Source organism: Sebastes fasciatus, chromosome 14, assembly GCF_043250625.1.
Source record: "Sebastes fasciatus isolate fSebFas1 chromosome 14, fSebFas1.pri, whole genome shotgun sequence".
In the NCBI taxonomy this organism is placed as follows: Eukaryota; Metazoa; Chordata; class Actinopteri; order Perciformes; family Sebastidae; genus Sebastes; species Sebastes fasciatus.
Window position 1 is genome coordinate 7,949,005 of NC_133808.1, and position 16,674 is coordinate 7,965,678.

A 16,674-nucleotide genomic window follows, 5' to 3' on the forward strand; every position below is an offset into this window, starting at 1 on the left:
CCAGCGAAGGCCCTATTGAAACTGTAAGGATTATTCTTTTTAGTGTCTGTGTTTTTGGTACACATTTTTTTTTTCTTTCAGTTATTAGAATACCTTTTGATTTTAAAGCTGCAGTGGGTAGGAATGGAGCAAATATGATTAAAAAAAAGTTATTTTTATAAAACGGTCACTATATCCTGACAGTAGTGCATGAGACAGGTAATCTGAAAAAAAAAAAAAAAATCATGTGCCTCTGTGTCCTCCGGTGCTCCTGAGGGCATCTGTAAGATTTCACAGACCGGAGGAAAACAACCAATCAGAGCTGATCTGGTGTCTCCTGTCAATCACTCACAAACTCTGATCAAATGGTCAAATATGAATCAATATTCTGTTACTGTAACGCCTATTTCTCTCCTCAAATGTTTTCAGACCACCTTGTAGTGTACTGTTTAGCTGTAAAATGAGAAAGTTTGTTACCTGGCAGCCATGTTGAGATCTGCTGAGGAAATACCAGGCACCGCCTACTAGTCAGAGCACAGCGAATAGAAACGCTCTTTCTGAAATGACCTGTGATTGGTCAGTCTTCGGGCTTGATTTTTTTGGTCTCATTTTCTCTCAGAACACTTGAATATCAATTTGCTGAAAGATTATAGAATTTTTGCCCAATGATGCCAAAAACTTGTTGCGTACTGAAGCTTTAATCCTTCAAACACCAAATAATAATTGATTGTGCAGACAAGTCCTATGGTCTGTGCAATCATGTGTCATGGTATATATAAGAAAGAAAAAAATACATAAACACAAAACAATGTGTGTAGAAAATACTGCAGGAAATGAATGGCACATTCTTCATTTCTTAAATCTTTAATAAAACAATCAAGGGTCTGGTGCAGCTGCATAAGCTGCCTTAATAATTACAAACACATGTACTATACACATATGGTACATACTGTATATGGCATGTACTTCAGAGTCAGGTGACTGCAACAGGTTGTGTGGAAAAAAAAGAAAGACTGATTTTTTTGTGTGGAAACAAATCTGGCACGTTGAATTGAAACATTGTTATACCAAATACGTCCTCCATAGTTATTTACCTGGAAATACAGTATCAGACAACAGCCAGTCTTTCCAGAAATAAAAAAAAAAACATGACAGTTTCCAAGAACAGGTGCAAGGCACACCCATGTCCAGCAAACCCCATCTGATGATGTTGTAATAATAGTTAAAATAAGGCTATACATTAGTTGAAAATAATGTTTGATTCACCTGGCCACATTCCTAAATGAACAAAACCTTAAAAAACAGGAGTTCACAAACCTACTGTAGTCTGATCGCTGTTTTTTGGGGGGGAAATCAGTAATAGTGAAGAAAACCACAAGAAACACTTTTATACTGCAGACAGTTCTGGACAGTATCTATCAGAATAGATGGGTTTGGCTCATGTGTCCTTTCTACAGTGAATATTGGATGAATTCAAGTTTGTCCTGAGGTGCTTTCCTCTGACTTAGGAGTTTCATCATGTTTTCCCTCTGTGGATAATCTTGAGCTCTTTGCTTTTACTCAATGCAAAGAAAGCAAATACTGAGGGGAATTTCATGTCTTTGATTAGTTTCCAGTGGCACAACTGCCTCAAATCAAAACCACCTTAATCCAAAAGCTTAGAGTGCTCTATCCTCGTAATAGTCCAGTCTGGAGGAACCCCCTTAGTAAACTCCCTTTGGAATCTGTCAGAAGCCAAAAAGAAAAGATCAGAACGAATACTCTTAAGTCACACAAAGATTATTAATACTTTACATGCATGTGTCATTACACTCCTGACAGGAAAGATATACTCACTCATAGTTTGCAGTTAGGAGTCTCTTAGTTTCTGCTTCTCCCTCTCCACCTATGGCCACCTGGAAGACACGGGTCCCCTCCATGGTGTCGTTGGGAAGACGTGCACTTGTCAGATACCAGAAACGCATCAGAATACTGACAAACTTTCTCCCTGGAAAAATAGTACAGACACTGATTAACACCACACAAATAATCACACTTGGTCTGTTCTTTACACACATCTATCGTCCTGGAGGAGGGATCCTTCCTCTGTTGCTCTTTCTGAGGTCTCTTCCATTTTTTCCCCGTTTAAGACTTTTTTGATTCTAATCTGAATCTAGAATAAAGGGGATTGTATGCATGTACAGGTTGTAAAGCCCCTTGAGGTAAATTTGTGATATTGGGCTATACAAATAAAATGTATTACTGAAGTAAACTAAATCTCTGAAAAAGCCTCAGTACTTTTCCAAAACAGCTGGGCACTCTAATGTTTTGACAAAAGTTAATAAAACAGTAGCAAACTGTGCATTTCTTTGGGACTATTTTCAGCTGTGGATTAATCCACATGGTGCTCTAGTGAGTATTTACAGCAGCAGGACAGTGTGTGTGGGATTGAGTCAGAATAAATACAGTGTGTGTGTTAATGGTAATGAAGGAGCATGTCACCCAGTGACACAGTGTGACTCATTGATTGATTTGGGCAACAATGGAGCTCTAAGGAGGAAGAAGATATTTACCGGCTGTGATACACAGACAATACTTGTTAGTAGGATACATTGATTGTTGGTTTTGATCTTTTCGTGGGAGCTACTGACAATGAGAAGGATCGGACAGATATCACCAGCCTTTTCCTTTTAAAAAAAAGTCAGGGACAACACTTCATGCTGACCATCATCATCATAGTAGATTCCCACGTCTCCAGGTGTCATGTACATGATCTCATCAGGATCCGCAGAGAGAGCTTTCTTGTAGCTCGATGGCAGCAGGTTGAGCTTTTCCTCGAGCTTTCCAATCAACTGCAAAGACATGAAAATTAGATAAGATAAGATGAACCTTTATTAATCCCCGGGGGGAAATTCAGGTGTCAAAGCAGCAAAGTGCAGGTACAGAGGTACGGAGGTCTGTATTACGAAGCAGGATTTGGCGTTAGCGAGGTAACTTCAGGGTTAACTCTGGGTTTTCCGTCCTACGAAGGTGGATCACTTCTTACCGGGGTAGATCGCCATGGTAACTTATGCTGAACAACTAACCTGCTCCGGAGCAGGTTATGTCCCAGATAAGAGATCAACTCCTATGAAAGCACCTCCTACTGACCAATCAGAGCTCTGTGCGGTGATTGTATGATAATATTACACACATATGAAGAAGTCACAGTCATAATCCAGGCTAAAAACAACACAGTTTAAACTGAATGCAGGAAGGACAGTTGGATTTATGCTGTGGGTGTTTACTGCTTTGAATCATGTTTTTATATATATATTTTTTTACTTGCTCTTGTTGGCATCCCTTGTGTTGGTGTTACACCTCCCCCCACCCAAAACATGCCACAGCAAAAAAAGAGTACACTGGCTACTACAGACTGGTAAAACATCTGCAGCAGCCTATTGCAGACGTTGAAGGACCTGAGCCTCCTCAGGAAGAACAGTTTGCTCTGTCCCTTCCTGTACAGGGCCTCTGCGTTGTCGGTCCAGTCAAGTTTATTGTTTATGTGTACTCCCAGAAACTTCTAGGAGTCCACCATCTCCACCTCCTCCCCTCGGATGGTGATGGGAGTTGGGGGCCTCTTCTTGCTCCGCCGGAAGTCCACCACCAGCTCCTTGGTCTTGATGAAGCTTAACTTGACTGTAATGCCTATTTCTCACGTAAAATGTTTTCAGAAACATCTTATAGTGTACTGTTTAGCTGTAAAATGAGAAAGTTTATGACTCAGCAGCCATGTTGAGATCAGTTGAGGAAATATGACAAACAAAAAATTAAATATTAGGATTGTATTCTATTTGTGACATTTAACTAGCTATTGCGTGTTGTATACTGCAAAAACGGTACAGTCAGAAAGATGAGTCCATGCATATTGTATACAAGGGAAGTGGGGATCAGCTTGAGACACCCAGTGAATGTAAATGTACAGATACAGGGGAACAGGTTCCCATACTCACGTCTTTAGCCACGAGCCCTTCTAAAGCCTCCCACTGACACTGTGACAACAGTCTGGACACGTGGGAGAAGGCCTGCAAGAGTCAACAAAGCAACCTCAACAACAACAACAACAACGCAACCTCAACAACAACAACAACATGATTAACACAATATTAATTGGGGGGGCAGTGATTGTTTATAGCAGTCAGATGAGTTGTAACTGATCCAGCTCTCATCTCTTCTCAGGTGTTGTTAGATACCTGCTTCGCTCCCTCCGTGAACTCCTCGATGCTGAACTCTTTATCAAAGTAAGCCCGGATCAGAAAGTAGTAGATCCTGGTCCGGACCCAGATGAAGGGGTTCGGGATCCCGACCACCACGACCTGCTGGTTCTGGGTCTGTTTGGAGCTGTACCGGCGGACCGGGACCGCTGCTGCCACGGAAACAGCTGCTGGAGACGGTAGCCGCGTCGTACCGGACCGGTTCCGGATGAGACGCTCCTTCAGAAACAGACGAGAGAAGCTGAGAGGTGATGGGAACCGGTGACAACCTCTCAACACGGGCAGAGACATCTTTCTCTTCTCTCCGGAAGCCTGGCTGTCTGTCTACTTCTAACTTCCGGTGACGAACAAATAACCAATATTAAAAATACAGACAGTAATGCAACAAAATACAGAGACTATAATGCTTTTTTTTAATTAACCACACAAGCACGTTGTTTTGTAATTTATATGTTATATTGTTTTTTTTTTACAGTCGACTTTTACTTAGTCATGTTTTTGTTTCTAGGGGGAACACTAACAGTGTGACTCTCTTTATTTACCTCCACCAGCCTGGGATCATCTGAAGAGATCCTGAGAGATGGAGCTGCAGGGGAAAGCTCCTGTGGAGATATTTACAGATGTGGATCAGGACGTGTTTCTGCGAGAGATTTATCCAGAGGTGAGATACATGCTGGTGACTAGTGTTGGTCTGCATGAGACCAGGAACATGTTGAATACAGGATCCATCAGTAGCAGACTGCTGCTGCTCCTTAGACCTGTTTAGCAGCTGGCATTCTCAAAGTTGCCTCAAAATGCACTTTATTGCTGATCCTGGTGGTATGCATATATGAAAGGCAATTGTTTATTGTTTTTTTGTTTTGCACAATTTAAGCCTATACAACATAACAAAAAAATAAATGAATAATATACAGTGCAGGAAGAGGCAAAAAACCCACTGGGCTTATCTGAAGCCTCCACCTAGAGATGTCTCAGATTAGGTCTAATTTACTGGGGATGTTTACAGTAAGGCTCTGCAGCATTAGTTGATGACAGCAGATAAAGCAGCTTCAAATCAGTTAAACATTGCAGTCATTTATTTATCATAAACACTAATTTTCTGTGTTTTGGATAACTATAAACTGTTGTTTAGACAGAAATAACAATTTCAAGATGGTACTTTTAGCTCTGAGAAACTGTGATGGGCATTTTTTTTTCTCACTATTTTTAAAGTCTAAAGTGTTAATATTGTTAAAAAGATTAATCAATCAATGACAATAATCATTAGCTGCAGCCTTAATCAAATCTCAATTTATAAGATAAGAGATAAAATAAGATATTCCTCTATTAGTCCCGCAGTGGGGTAATCTGCAGTGTACAGCAGCAAAGGGGATAGTGCAAAAACAAGATGCATCAGCTAACACAGTAAAAAAAAAAAGAGCTAAACAAAGTGTAACAAAATATGAACCATTTAAATAGAAGGAAGTATAAAAATAGGAGCAGTATATACAGAATTGACAATAAACAGACTATTAACAAAATTGCACAAGTGGAAAATGATATTACATACTGAGAATGAAATGAAATTCCACCTGAAAATATCAGGTTAATGTCAGTCATCTATATATATAGATTTGCTTCATATCATTGCAGAAATCTTGGCGTCATTTTTGAACAAAACCTCAGTTTAGACAAACATGGTAAATCATTAGTTCAATCCTGCTTCATCATCTCAGAAACATTACATGGATTAGACCATTTCTTTCTCCAAAGAAAAAAAATGTGGAAACCATTATCCACACCTTTATAACTAGTAGATTAGATTACTGTAATTCCTTTCTCTCTGGCATCCTTCTCCCGCCTCCAGCTCATCCAAAACTCTGCTCTCCATACATTGGCTACCTGTTGCTTTTAGAATTGATTTCAAAATATTACTGATTACTTACAAAGCCCTGAGAGGCCTCGCCCCAAGTTATTTATCACATCTATTATTGCCCTAAATCCCATTCCGCACTCTGAGATCGTTGTATGCATCATTCCTGGCGGTTCCAAGGTCATTTTATGACATTTTAGTTGTTTTACCCTTTGGGTTTTTATGTGTTTAGTTACTGACTTTTAGTACATTACGTCATCCTTGTGTGTTTTAAATGTATTGTAAAGCACTTTGAAACTGTGTTTTAAAAGGTGCTATGTAAATAAAGATTATTATTATTATTATCATTATATTGCTGCCTGCTGCTCTCCACCGTGTAACATGAACAACAAATAACAAAGCTCCTCCGGAGCCACAGAAGACTCTATACAACTGTTATGGCAGCCTGAGTACTAGTACTCCCGATGATGACTAAAATGGTCTTCATGTGTATAATTGGTGGAGTTATGTATAATTTTATGTATGATATGGATCCTTTATTTGCCATCAGATGTGCATCTACAGCTAAATGATACCGATTGTTTTCCAGCGCAGACCAGCCGTGCTGAGAGGCTTGTGTCTCGGGCCGTGCCTGGAAAAGTGGACGGTTGAATATCTCGGACAGAGAGGAGCAGACAAGGAAGTGAAGATTCACGTATCCACTGTGCCGCAGATGGACTTCCTTCACAAAAACTTTGTGTACAAGTGAGCTCTCTCTCACACGCAAGTCACACTGATCAATACTCCTTCTGGGCAGTTGTCAGCTACACCTCTCTATTCACAGGACTCTGCCATTCAATGAATTTGTGAAAAGGGCATCTGAAAAAAAACACTCTGACTTCTTCCTGTGTGAGGTAAGGATCATAAAATGAGGATATGGTGTACGCTTTTTACAGTGTGTTATATGTTTTAATGACACGTTCCTTGGTATTATTCTAGGATGAGAGCTATTATCTTCGATCGCTGGGAGAGGACGTACGAAAGGTAAAGAGACTCAATGTTGTGAAATCGGTGAAGGTTAGATTTTGTACCTTAGATTTGATGTGTATTTATTTGGGCTGTCAATCGATTAAAATATTTAATCGCATGATTGTCTATGATTAATTGCACATCTTTTTATCTGTTCAAAATGTACCTTAAAGGGAGATTTATCAAGTATTTAATACATTTATCAACATGGGAGTGGACAACTATGCTTGCTTTATGCAAATGTATATATATATTTATTATTGGAAATCAATTAACAACACAAAACAATAGCATATTAAAAAATGTTCTCATATAACATGGCAAACCCAACATGCAACAACAGCTGTCAGTGTGTCAGTGTGCTGACTTGACTATGACTTGCCCCAAACTGCATGTGATTATCATAAAATGGGCATGTCTGTAAAGGGGAAACTCGTGGGTACCCATAGAACCCATTTTCATTCACATATCTTGAGGTCAGAGGTCAAGGGACCGCTTTGGAAACGGCCATGCCAGATTTTCCTCGCCAACATGTAGTGTACGTTTGGAGCGTTATTTAACGTCCTTCATGACAAGCTAGTATGACATGGTTGGTCATTGGTACCCAACCATGTCATACTACATCTTTAGGTTTTCTAGTTTCGTATGATACCACTATCTTCACTCTAGCTTTGGAAATCGCAAGTTGCGTTAATGCATTATTATCGCGTTTACTTTGACAGCCCTAATATTTATATGGCAAAAATGTCTTCAGTCTGACTCTGTGGAAGCTCTTGAGCAGGAATAATAAATGTCTCTGTCGCAGGAACCTGCTGATCTGAGCAAACAGTTCCCAGACTTGGCGGAGGATTTTCACATCCCGCAGTTCTTTGAACCTCATCAGTTTTTCTCCAGCGTCTTCCGCATCAGCTCCTGTGGTCTGCAGCTGTGGACGCACTACGATGTGAGTGGTCTGCATGTTAGTTTTTTCAGGTTGTCTTTTTATCTGTCACCTGTCTGCATCATTGAGTGAGACGCTGACCTCATAACGTGTGCGGTGCAGCTTTAGGGCCATCGTGGAGGATGGTGTTATGAAGATGCATTTTGTATGTGCTGTCCTTCAGCACAGGTGTAGGTGGTATATATATATATATATAGATTGATATATATATATATATCAATATATATTCTACAAATATATATATATATATTTGTAGAACTGCTAATTTAATGCTTTATCTCTCACAGGAAATCAAGTTGAATTTCTAAGATAGTAGCCTCAGTAAGCTCTCCCTCTTCTGGTCTTTGGGTTCATTCCTTCAGGTGATGGATAACCTGCTGGCTCAGGTGACGGGGAGGAAGAGGGTGGCTCTCTACAGCCCCCAGGATGCATTGCACCTCTACCTGTCAGGCAAGTGGCTAAGTGGAAAGACTCCAGTTTGTTTGAATGCTCAAAAAATACTCTATCAGCCTAGTCCACTTTCATATTAAACTCTGATATTGATTGGATGAATATGTTTTTGAGAGTGTTTTTAATAGCTTGGTATAATGTTATAATGACTCTTTTATTTTAATTGAACCCATCAGGTGATAAATCAGAGGTCCTGGACATCGACTCCCCAGACCTGAATCGGTTTCCTGAGTTTGTGAAGGCAAAGAGATACGAGTGTGTGCTGGAGCCTGGAGATCAACTTTTTATCCCTGGTAAGGCAAACTGTCCTCATGCAATCTATATATATATATATCCTTATGTAGCGCTTTTCTAGTCTTCCGTCCACTCAAAGCGCTTGATTGCAGAGGATGTCAGGATCAGGATTTAATCTAAATACTCATTCAGACATCGATGGCAAAGGCTTAGGGAGCAATTTGGAGTTAAGTATCTTGCTCAAGGACACTTTGACATGTGACCAGAGGAGCTGGGGATCAAACCGCCGACCTTCCGATTGGTGGACGACCTGATCTACCTCTGAGCCACAGCCGCCCCACACTTTCTTGCTAATAATATATAATATATGTTTATAATCTATAATATATCACGAAGGAATCTAAATAAAACAGTATCTCATATGAATATATGAAAGCCTTTACTGTACATAATCAAGTGTCCCTGTTCTCCTCAGCCCTGTGGTTCCATAACACCCTGGCCCTGCAGTTTGGCGTGGGTGTGAATGTGTTCTGGCGCCATCTACCGGCGGACAGCTATGACAGAAAGGACCCGTATGGTAACAAAGACCCTGTGGCTGCGACTCGAGCCCTTCAGGCCCTGGAGAGAGCACTGCACACTCTGGATGAGCTCCCAGCAGACTATCGGGACTTTTATGGGCGCCGAATGATACAGCGCATCCAAAAGCGGACGTACTGTGACAGTCTGTCGAGCACAACTACACAGGACGGCACATTACCCAGCAGTCAATTCACCAAACCCGGATGAGTGTCCCAAGAAATAAACCAATAAAACATCAGCTTTGCTTTGTTCGGTTGACTTTCTGCTAGGCAGTAGCAGGCCAGCCATTAGGAATTATGGGAACAAACTTTCCAAATTGGGGCCCTCATCCACCCTGACTCCCGGTCATCTAGTTTCATGTGATACCAGTATCCTACTCCAGCTTTAAAACTGAGCCCACTACAGCTGGTTTTATTTGCTAGTCTGCCTCGCTCCTCTCTTTTGCTTCAGTACACTTTTTGTTGGCCAGAAATTTGGCCATTGTCTCTCTGATCCTTTCATTTTCTTGTTCTCTCTGTACCCTGCTTTTATTTTTTGAGCCCCTGATCAGAGCTTTCCACAAGGATATGGAGTAGCCAGCCAGTGGGAAACAGTAGCCAGCTAGGGGAGTCCGGGGACATGGTCTAGTTTTCTCTCAGAACACTACAATACACATTACAATATGCTGAAAGGTTATTTTTGAATTTCTGCCCAATGATGCCAAAAACATTCTGCCTACTGCAGCTTTAAATTCTAATGTATGTCTAATTTGTTTTAAATTGATGTGACAGGAATCTCAGAGACTCAGATCTGCCCTGGAAAGCATATTTGGGTTGCTGTATAATAAATGTGTGGTGCTTTAGATTCATAATTGCAGTGCTGTACTATAGGCCTACTAATATTTAGGGAACTTTATATTTTTCTTATATTTATTTGTCTTTGGAAGAATGTGACTCACAAAGAATGTAGTCACATTGTTGTTCATGTATTTATTTAATTTTTTTTTACGTCAAATGAACTGTATTTTGAGGCCGTTTGTTCATTTTAAGTGGATCAGTGTTGGATCCTGTCCAGGCCAGCAGGGGGCAGTAGCAGAGTGTTTGTAACTCAGGGAATGCCTTTACCCATGGATTGCAAACTGTCTTACAACATGAAACACTTTTGTCTCATCATTTCTCCTGTTAAACAATTCAATTCATTTTAAATTGAGACATAAAAATAGGACTTTTATGTCTGGCTGCTTGTCCCGTCATCCGGGAGCTGCACCGTAAAATTAAAGTACATTTTTTTACCAAGTTGCTGGTGTATGATTTATTATTTTATTAAAAAATAAGAATTCAGTAAATTACCTGTCCAGTGTGTACCTCGCCTTCGCCCAATGTCAGCTGGGGTCGGCTCCCCCAGCAACCCTGAATAGGATAAGCAGTTACAGATAATGGATGGATGGAAGGAATTCAGTAAATGTATATCTATGTATTTATTTGCTACATTTTGTTTTACAAAGTTAAGAAAGCGATGTTTAAGTCCAGCCTGATGTTGTCTTACACATAACAGAATGATCCCAGTCACTTCCACACAGTGAGGCATACAGCTTATTAATTAAACACTGGTATCGGATCGGTACTCGGTATCGACCAATACCCAAAGCCCAGGTATCGCTATCGGAAAAGTCAGATCGGTGCATCCCTAGTATAAAGCGATGAGAAACGACCTCCGATATCGACACAATCTCAGCTCAAGGTCTACTTACTCGCTTGTTCCAGAGCTTTCCAAACTACCGTCTCAAAGGTCAAGAACGAACTGTCGAGCTTAGCCTCCGATACGTCCCTGATGAAGGAAACACAGCCCAAACAGAAGAAAAACACGGGATATGGGGGCAACATTGTTAAAAAGACAAGATTCAGAAAATCCAGGACTAAAATGCACATGATCAGATACCAATATGGTTTGAACTTTTATTGCACAAAGATTACATTTCTTTATGTTTCCTTACAAACATTTTTAAAGCTTTGTAAACAGTGAAGCAGCGTCTCCCCAGTGTGTTCGCTATCTCCTGCTAACACCGTTTTGAGTCCCCGTTGTCACATTTTTCTTCAGTAAGTCTCAGCAATGAAGTGTGTGCACAAGAGCCAACCAGTGACTGACTATATGAAGCAGAGAGAGAAGCTGGAAGATGTGACTGGATCTTAGCAGAAGGGCGGTTACACGCTGTGAGTTAAAGCTGTTCAATATTCAATAACCTGCAATCGGGCTGCTGGCTACGTAAAGGAACTACAATTGAAAGCTGGTGACTTGTTGAATGTGATAATTATAATGTGTTGGTGGTTGCTCCGTAAAAAACTGAGCAATCCTTTCTGTCTGTGACAAACACACCCAAACATTTTACATCTTTAAAATCAGTTTGGCTTCGGATGCAAAGGAGGAAAATACACTTCAATGTTGCTCTTTCATTCACGACACACACAAAACACTCATGTCTTCTCTGCAACGACGGCTGACAGTCTTGGGCCATGGACACCGTCGGGTACTGTTCAGAGCACTGTCATCTGTCTTTTCTTGAAGTTCTCTGTCCTCCATGTGAACAAGACAAGTAACAATCTTCAATCTTGATGAGAGGCAGCAGAAAAGAGGGCAGTACAGCATTTTGTCTCTCGCTACAGTTCCGTCCCGGGACTCTTCACGTGGCCCCGTTCCCCCCCCTTTAGCAGAGCAGTGCAGAGGTTTCAACCAAAGTCACGAGGCACACAAACATCCGCTCCACGACTTCATATACTTTTCTGCGTGTGTGCAATAACGCTACGAAGATTTCTCATCAGACAGAAAACAGACAAAGAAATGGCACATTGCTTGTTGGGGTTCTCTATTCTGTGGATATGATGACTAAGATTTTTTTTTTTTGTTCTTTTTCTTAAGGTTGCTATCAGGCAGGTGAAGAGAAACCCAAAACACAGGATGACTCTCATTCAAGAGATGAGCCAGTGAGAAAGGGGAGTTGATATGTGTGTGTGGGGGGGGGGGGCGGCGTTTCTATGGAGTCTGTGCCATGCCACGACTGGTCTTTATCTTGTCCAGTCTTTTAGATAGGTGGCTGTTGTTCGACTCGAGTTCATCGACCTTGTCCAGTGCTGAACGCAACTATTGAGTCAAATAGGGAAAGAGAATATATTGCAATTAAAACAGAGCCTGGTAAATGGGCTAGCATGTCATTTTTTACAGTGTAAAGGCCCTGACACACCAAACCGACGGTCGGCCGTCGGACAATTTGGGGCCGTCGGTGAGCGTCTGTCGGCGTAGTATTTTCGGTTTGTCCCGCACCGTCGGTTCTAGTCTAGAGAAATCGCTCTGATTGGCTGTTCAGCTTAAACGAATCAGTGCACAAGAACAGAAATGGAAGTGATGAAAACAAGCCAACGAGTAAAGTCAAGAGGAAAAACACAAAAGGCTCTTCTCATTTTTCATCTCCATCTCACACGGATAATTTAATTTGTTTCATGTACGTATCATAACAACGGCTTGTATATCTCGGTCTTCCGGTTTCCCGTTTTGAATGACAAATACAGACTACCACCGCCTGCTGGTGCGGAGAGTTATTTAATCTCACGTAGGCGCAGAACGTCCGTGCTAGTTGGCTGCCAGCTGTAGTCTTTGCGATGTGTTCGGGTGCAACCTTTTGGCCAAAACATGAGCGACGTAACCGGCGGCCTTCGTCGCTGCTAGTTCTCCGATGTCGGGTTGGTGTGTCCCCAGCTTAAGAAAACAACGCTCTACCTCTCTCTGTAGTTTCCGCTTCTCTGCCTTCAGCTCATCCTCCACTTTCTCGGCGTTCTCTGCTGAAGACTTGTAGCGTGTCACCTGACCCTCAAGTCTGATCACCTGGAAACAGTAAAACAAAAAAAAACAGATTAGACTTCTCAGATAAGAATATTCATATTTTTAGGTATGCTATGAATTCATAATTCTTCTCAGCTCACATTTTGTTCCAAAGCGGTGACTTCTTGCTCTGCCTTCACAAGTTTGAACTTGAAGTCACTTATTTGCCTGCTTGAATCTCCTGGGAAGGTTTAGCAAAAGCATATATTGTTGAGTTGTAGGAGACGATACAGTAGCAAACTGCAATTACTGGTCTGTTTTCGTGCATTGTGTTTACTCACTCTGCAGTTCTATTACGTTTGGATCGTTGCCATTTTCAAGAATTTCACCATCCGGGCTTGAACTGTTGTCAGTGCCGTTCCTCTGTGTCTTCTGGTCCAACTGGGACTTTAGTTTCTTTACCTGTAAATGGAGCCATTAACACACAAGCTGATGAATGACAAGTCTCCATGAGCAACATATAACTCATTTTCTATTCATTTTACAGTGTAATGTTGGCCACCGTGTCAATTTCTGTAGGTCACTGAAACGATATAACGTATTGTCATGATAGAAGATACTGCAATTGTCTTTTAAAATGAGTTTAAGGGAAAATCCAATGAAAATGTCGTCTCTTGATACTGTGAGTTCCCGACCCCAAGCACATTGGTTCCTACTGAAGACATACATATTTATGAACATCTCACAAATGTATAGTTTTATCTTTTTAAAGGCTCGGTCATTACATAAAACAGCGAGTCGCTGTGGTTGTTCGTAAACATTACTCAAACAAGAGGAAATAATGCATTTGTTGGGGACTATTTTCAGCTGCGGATTAATACACATTTGGTGCTCTAGTAAGTATTTGGGACAGCAGACAGTGTGTGTGGGACTGAGTCAAAATAAATACAATGTGTGTGTTCATGGTAATGAAGGAACATGTCACCCAGTGCAACAGTGTGGCTCATTGATGTGCTTTTAAAAAGGTATAATATGCAAGAATGAACTAAAAAACAATGTATAGACTGATAGAAAAAACATCACTACGCCCCACTAGAAGTGTGTGGTGGTGGCTGTTTCTGTAGAGACCCTACAGCCCTCTGCCTGGATTTTCTCTGTTCTTCTTATTTTGATTTACTCAGGACGCTTCCGGGTGTCTGCAAACAGCCTTTGGGCCCCACATGGGGGTGTAACCCTCAGCCAATAACAGCGCTGTGTCACGCACCTCGGCTTCTGATACCGAGGCACAAGTCTCCAGATACAAAGCAGCTGCGGGTTGTGTTATGTGTATGTGTTTGTGTTTCAGTGATCCCCTGCTCCTCTCCGGGCTGTGAGTGCAGCTATGATCGGTGTGTGTCTGTAGTTTGACGAGAGCAGCGCTGAGCCACAGCTAGCAGACAAGAAGTCTACATTCATTCAAAATCCGGCAACTCAGCACCTTCCCGCCGGGTTATGTGGAGTTTTGCGGAGTTAGTTGTGTGTTAATTTGTGTTTTAGAACGTAACCTTACTGATTTCTCAAGATTATCGACCCTACCTTTAATTGAGACAATTGCAGCTTTCAAACTAAACATTCGTGCAGCAAACATGTATTATACTCAATGTTAATAGTAATGGGATAAACATGATAGAAATTGAAAATAAATGGCCTTGCAACAGTCTGCTGTGACTGTAATGTACTGTAGTCTGTCTGTTAGAGGTAGAATTTCTTCTTGGTGTATGTGAGCTCTCCTTTGACTGCTATTTTGCTTCAGATATTAATTCTAACTGAGACTACAGTTACAGTTACTACAGTTATAATATTATCAACAGGCCGTTTCAGATGACGGATGAATCATGGACCCACCTGCTCTATCATCTTTTCTCGCTCATCCACCAGTTTCCTCAGGCGAATCTCTACAAGATAAAACACGTTTGACATCTGAGTCTCACATATTCATTCATTCAAATGCAACGCCATGCAATCACAAAGCAATAATACAACACCAATTCAACAACAATAATCACAACTCCATCTTTTAAAAAAATAAAAGTTAACATACCAGGGGTGGGAGGAGCCAAGGAGATGGTGGGATGGGGGAGGGTGGGCTGGGTCAGGGTGGGAGGTTGGTTGATGCATGCAACAGAGCAGGCATCCATGGGGGAGTGATGGAGCGGAGTGTGAGGGGGAATGTTAGCATGCACAAACTGTGGAGAAGAGGGTCAACGCAAGAGCACACAGCTGGCAGGTTTACATTCTCACTACATGACCACACAATGATAAGTGTAAATGCGCTGACTGAAAAAAATGCTAGTAACATTTCTTGCCCGGAGCGGACAAATCGCTTTTCATCCTGTCAACTCAAGGGGTTTCATTACAAACATGCATTTACAACAACATTTCAAATTGGTAACAGCAGGGTATTTATTGGCATTTCAGCGTGGACGTAACACATTCATCTTCTCCATTTAGTGCAACAAAATGCAAACATACATTTATCATACATTTCCCGTTCTTGTAGATGGAAACGGCTTTGTTTAAGTCAAACAACTGTTGTATTAATCCCTGAGAACAGGACAGGGTCTCCAAGCACTTTCCATTTTAACCGTCAACATTACAGCTACAACATGTAAAAGCTAGTTCGCTAGTGAGAGTTACTAATTAACAGCTGCGTTTTTTATTGTGCACTTATGGAATGAATGGATCAAAGAGTTCCTGGAATTGTAGCATGAGAAAAAGTTGTGCGATACAGGTGCAGAGCAATATTATTCATGACATATCAAACAAGCAGCAGCATCATAAATGTGCATCAATAACAAAATAATGTTACCTGAAATGGCAAGTGCAGTATAGTCCAATAGTAAAATGTACTGTTAAAAAACAGTTTACAGTCTTATCTCTCCACAAACTCTTTTCTTTTTGCACATATGACCTCAATGAAAACGGATGTTTGGACCTTTAGACTGTTTACATGGATTTCATTAAAAGAATATATAAACTTACATCAATATTCATTTGGGAAAGATTCAAAGTGCTGCACAGATTTATTTTACCACTTTGTAAACAGCAAAGCAAAGACTAGTAGAGGCAGATCAAATGATATATAATGATATATATCTATACTATAAACTAGGGCTGTCAACGACTATTCTAAATTTGAGTATATTTTTGAATAGTAAAAAAAAAGACACTGCGGCTGCCTGCTCCGCGCGCACTGACAGGACTCACACAACCTCGCTTTCATTAACTGAAAATGAAATGTAACATTAGATCAAGCTGAACGAGGAATAACTCAACAACAACCGTAATGAAGGCAGAGAACTTGGCCGCAGAGAGAGAGACACCGTGTCCTAACAGCAAGCGTTACGTGATGTAAACAAACCACGTACCTATCAGCTGTGCACTCGACGAAATCAGACTGGAGAAATAACTACTTAAAAGATAGGTGAGTAGTACTGGCTATCTTCTGACGTTCGTACTTTTTAAACAGAAAACACATGTTTAATATTGTGATATTTAGTGGAAATGACATACAATATAGCCAGCAGCAAGTAGGACACTTTCAGGCGATCTCCCTCCAGCCAGCTGCCACC

General features: G+C 41.0%; 3 protein-coding genes across 9 annotated transcripts in view; 1 reads left to right on the forward strand and 2 right to left on the reverse strand.

The window, feature by feature from the left end:
* Positions 1 to 829: 829 nt before the first annotated feature.
* maip1 (matrix AAA peptidase interacting protein 1) lies at positions 830 to 4,542 on the reverse strand. The gene is made up of 5 exons (XM_074658467.1): positions 4,191 to 4,542; positions 3,951 to 4,022; positions 2,684 to 2,810; positions 1,816 to 1,966; positions 830 to 1,703 (listed from the first exon to the last, which is right to left on the reverse strand). Exons 1-5 carry the CDS (start codon positions 4,500 to 4,502, stop codon positions 1,625 to 1,627), a joined length of 741 nt encoding a protein of 246 aa, XP_074514568.1. The 5' UTR covers positions 4,503 to 4,542; the 3' UTR covers positions 830 to 1,624.
* tyw5 (tRNA-yW synthesizing protein 5) lies at positions 4,433 to 9,512 on the forward strand. Of its 2 annotated transcripts, none has more exons than XM_074658466.1 (9): positions 4,433 to 4,551; positions 4,763 to 4,872; positions 6,658 to 6,807; positions 6,887 to 6,956; positions 7,042 to 7,086; positions 7,877 to 8,014; positions 8,374 to 8,461; positions 8,638 to 8,754; positions 9,171 to 9,512. In XM_074658466.1, the coding sequence occupies exons 2-9, from the start codon at positions 4,832 to 4,834 to the stop codon at positions 9,479 to 9,481; spliced, it is 960 nt and encodes a 319-aa protein (XP_074514567.1). In that variant the 5' UTR covers positions 4,433 to 4,551; positions 4,763 to 4,831; the 3' UTR covers positions 9,482 to 9,512. The 2 variants fall into 2 exon arrangements, with proteins under 2 accessions (XP_074514567.1, XP_074514566.1); XM_074658465.1 differs by having other exon boundaries at positions 4,435 to 4,551; positions 6,653 to 6,807.
* Positions 9,513 to 11,186: 1,674 nt separating this feature from the next.
* Positions 11,187 to 16,674, reverse strand: part of lrrfip1a (leucine rich repeat (in FLII) interacting protein 1a) — a 55,799-nt gene continuing 50,311 nt past the window's right edge. For 4 of the 6 annotated variants that reach the window (XM_074658461.1, XM_074658462.1, XM_074658464.1 and 1 more), the window contains 5 exons: positions 14,948 to 14,997; positions 13,405 to 13,525; positions 13,225 to 13,304; positions 13,022 to 13,126; positions 11,187 to 12,388 (listed from right to left, as the gene is read on the reverse strand). In XM_074658461.1, the coding sequence (XP_074514562.1) occupies positions 12,281 to 12,388; positions 13,022 to 13,126; positions 13,225 to 13,304; positions 13,405 to 13,525; positions 14,948 to 14,997 (464 nt within the window). In that variant the 3' untranslated portion in view covers positions 11,187 to 12,280. Of the gene's footprint in view, positions 12,389 to 13,021; positions 13,127 to 13,224; positions 13,305 to 13,404; positions 13,526 to 14,947; positions 14,998 to 15,480; position 16,674 lie in introns of those variants that run through there. The other 2 variants (XR_012597094.1, XR_012597095.1) reach the window with 2 other exon arrangements.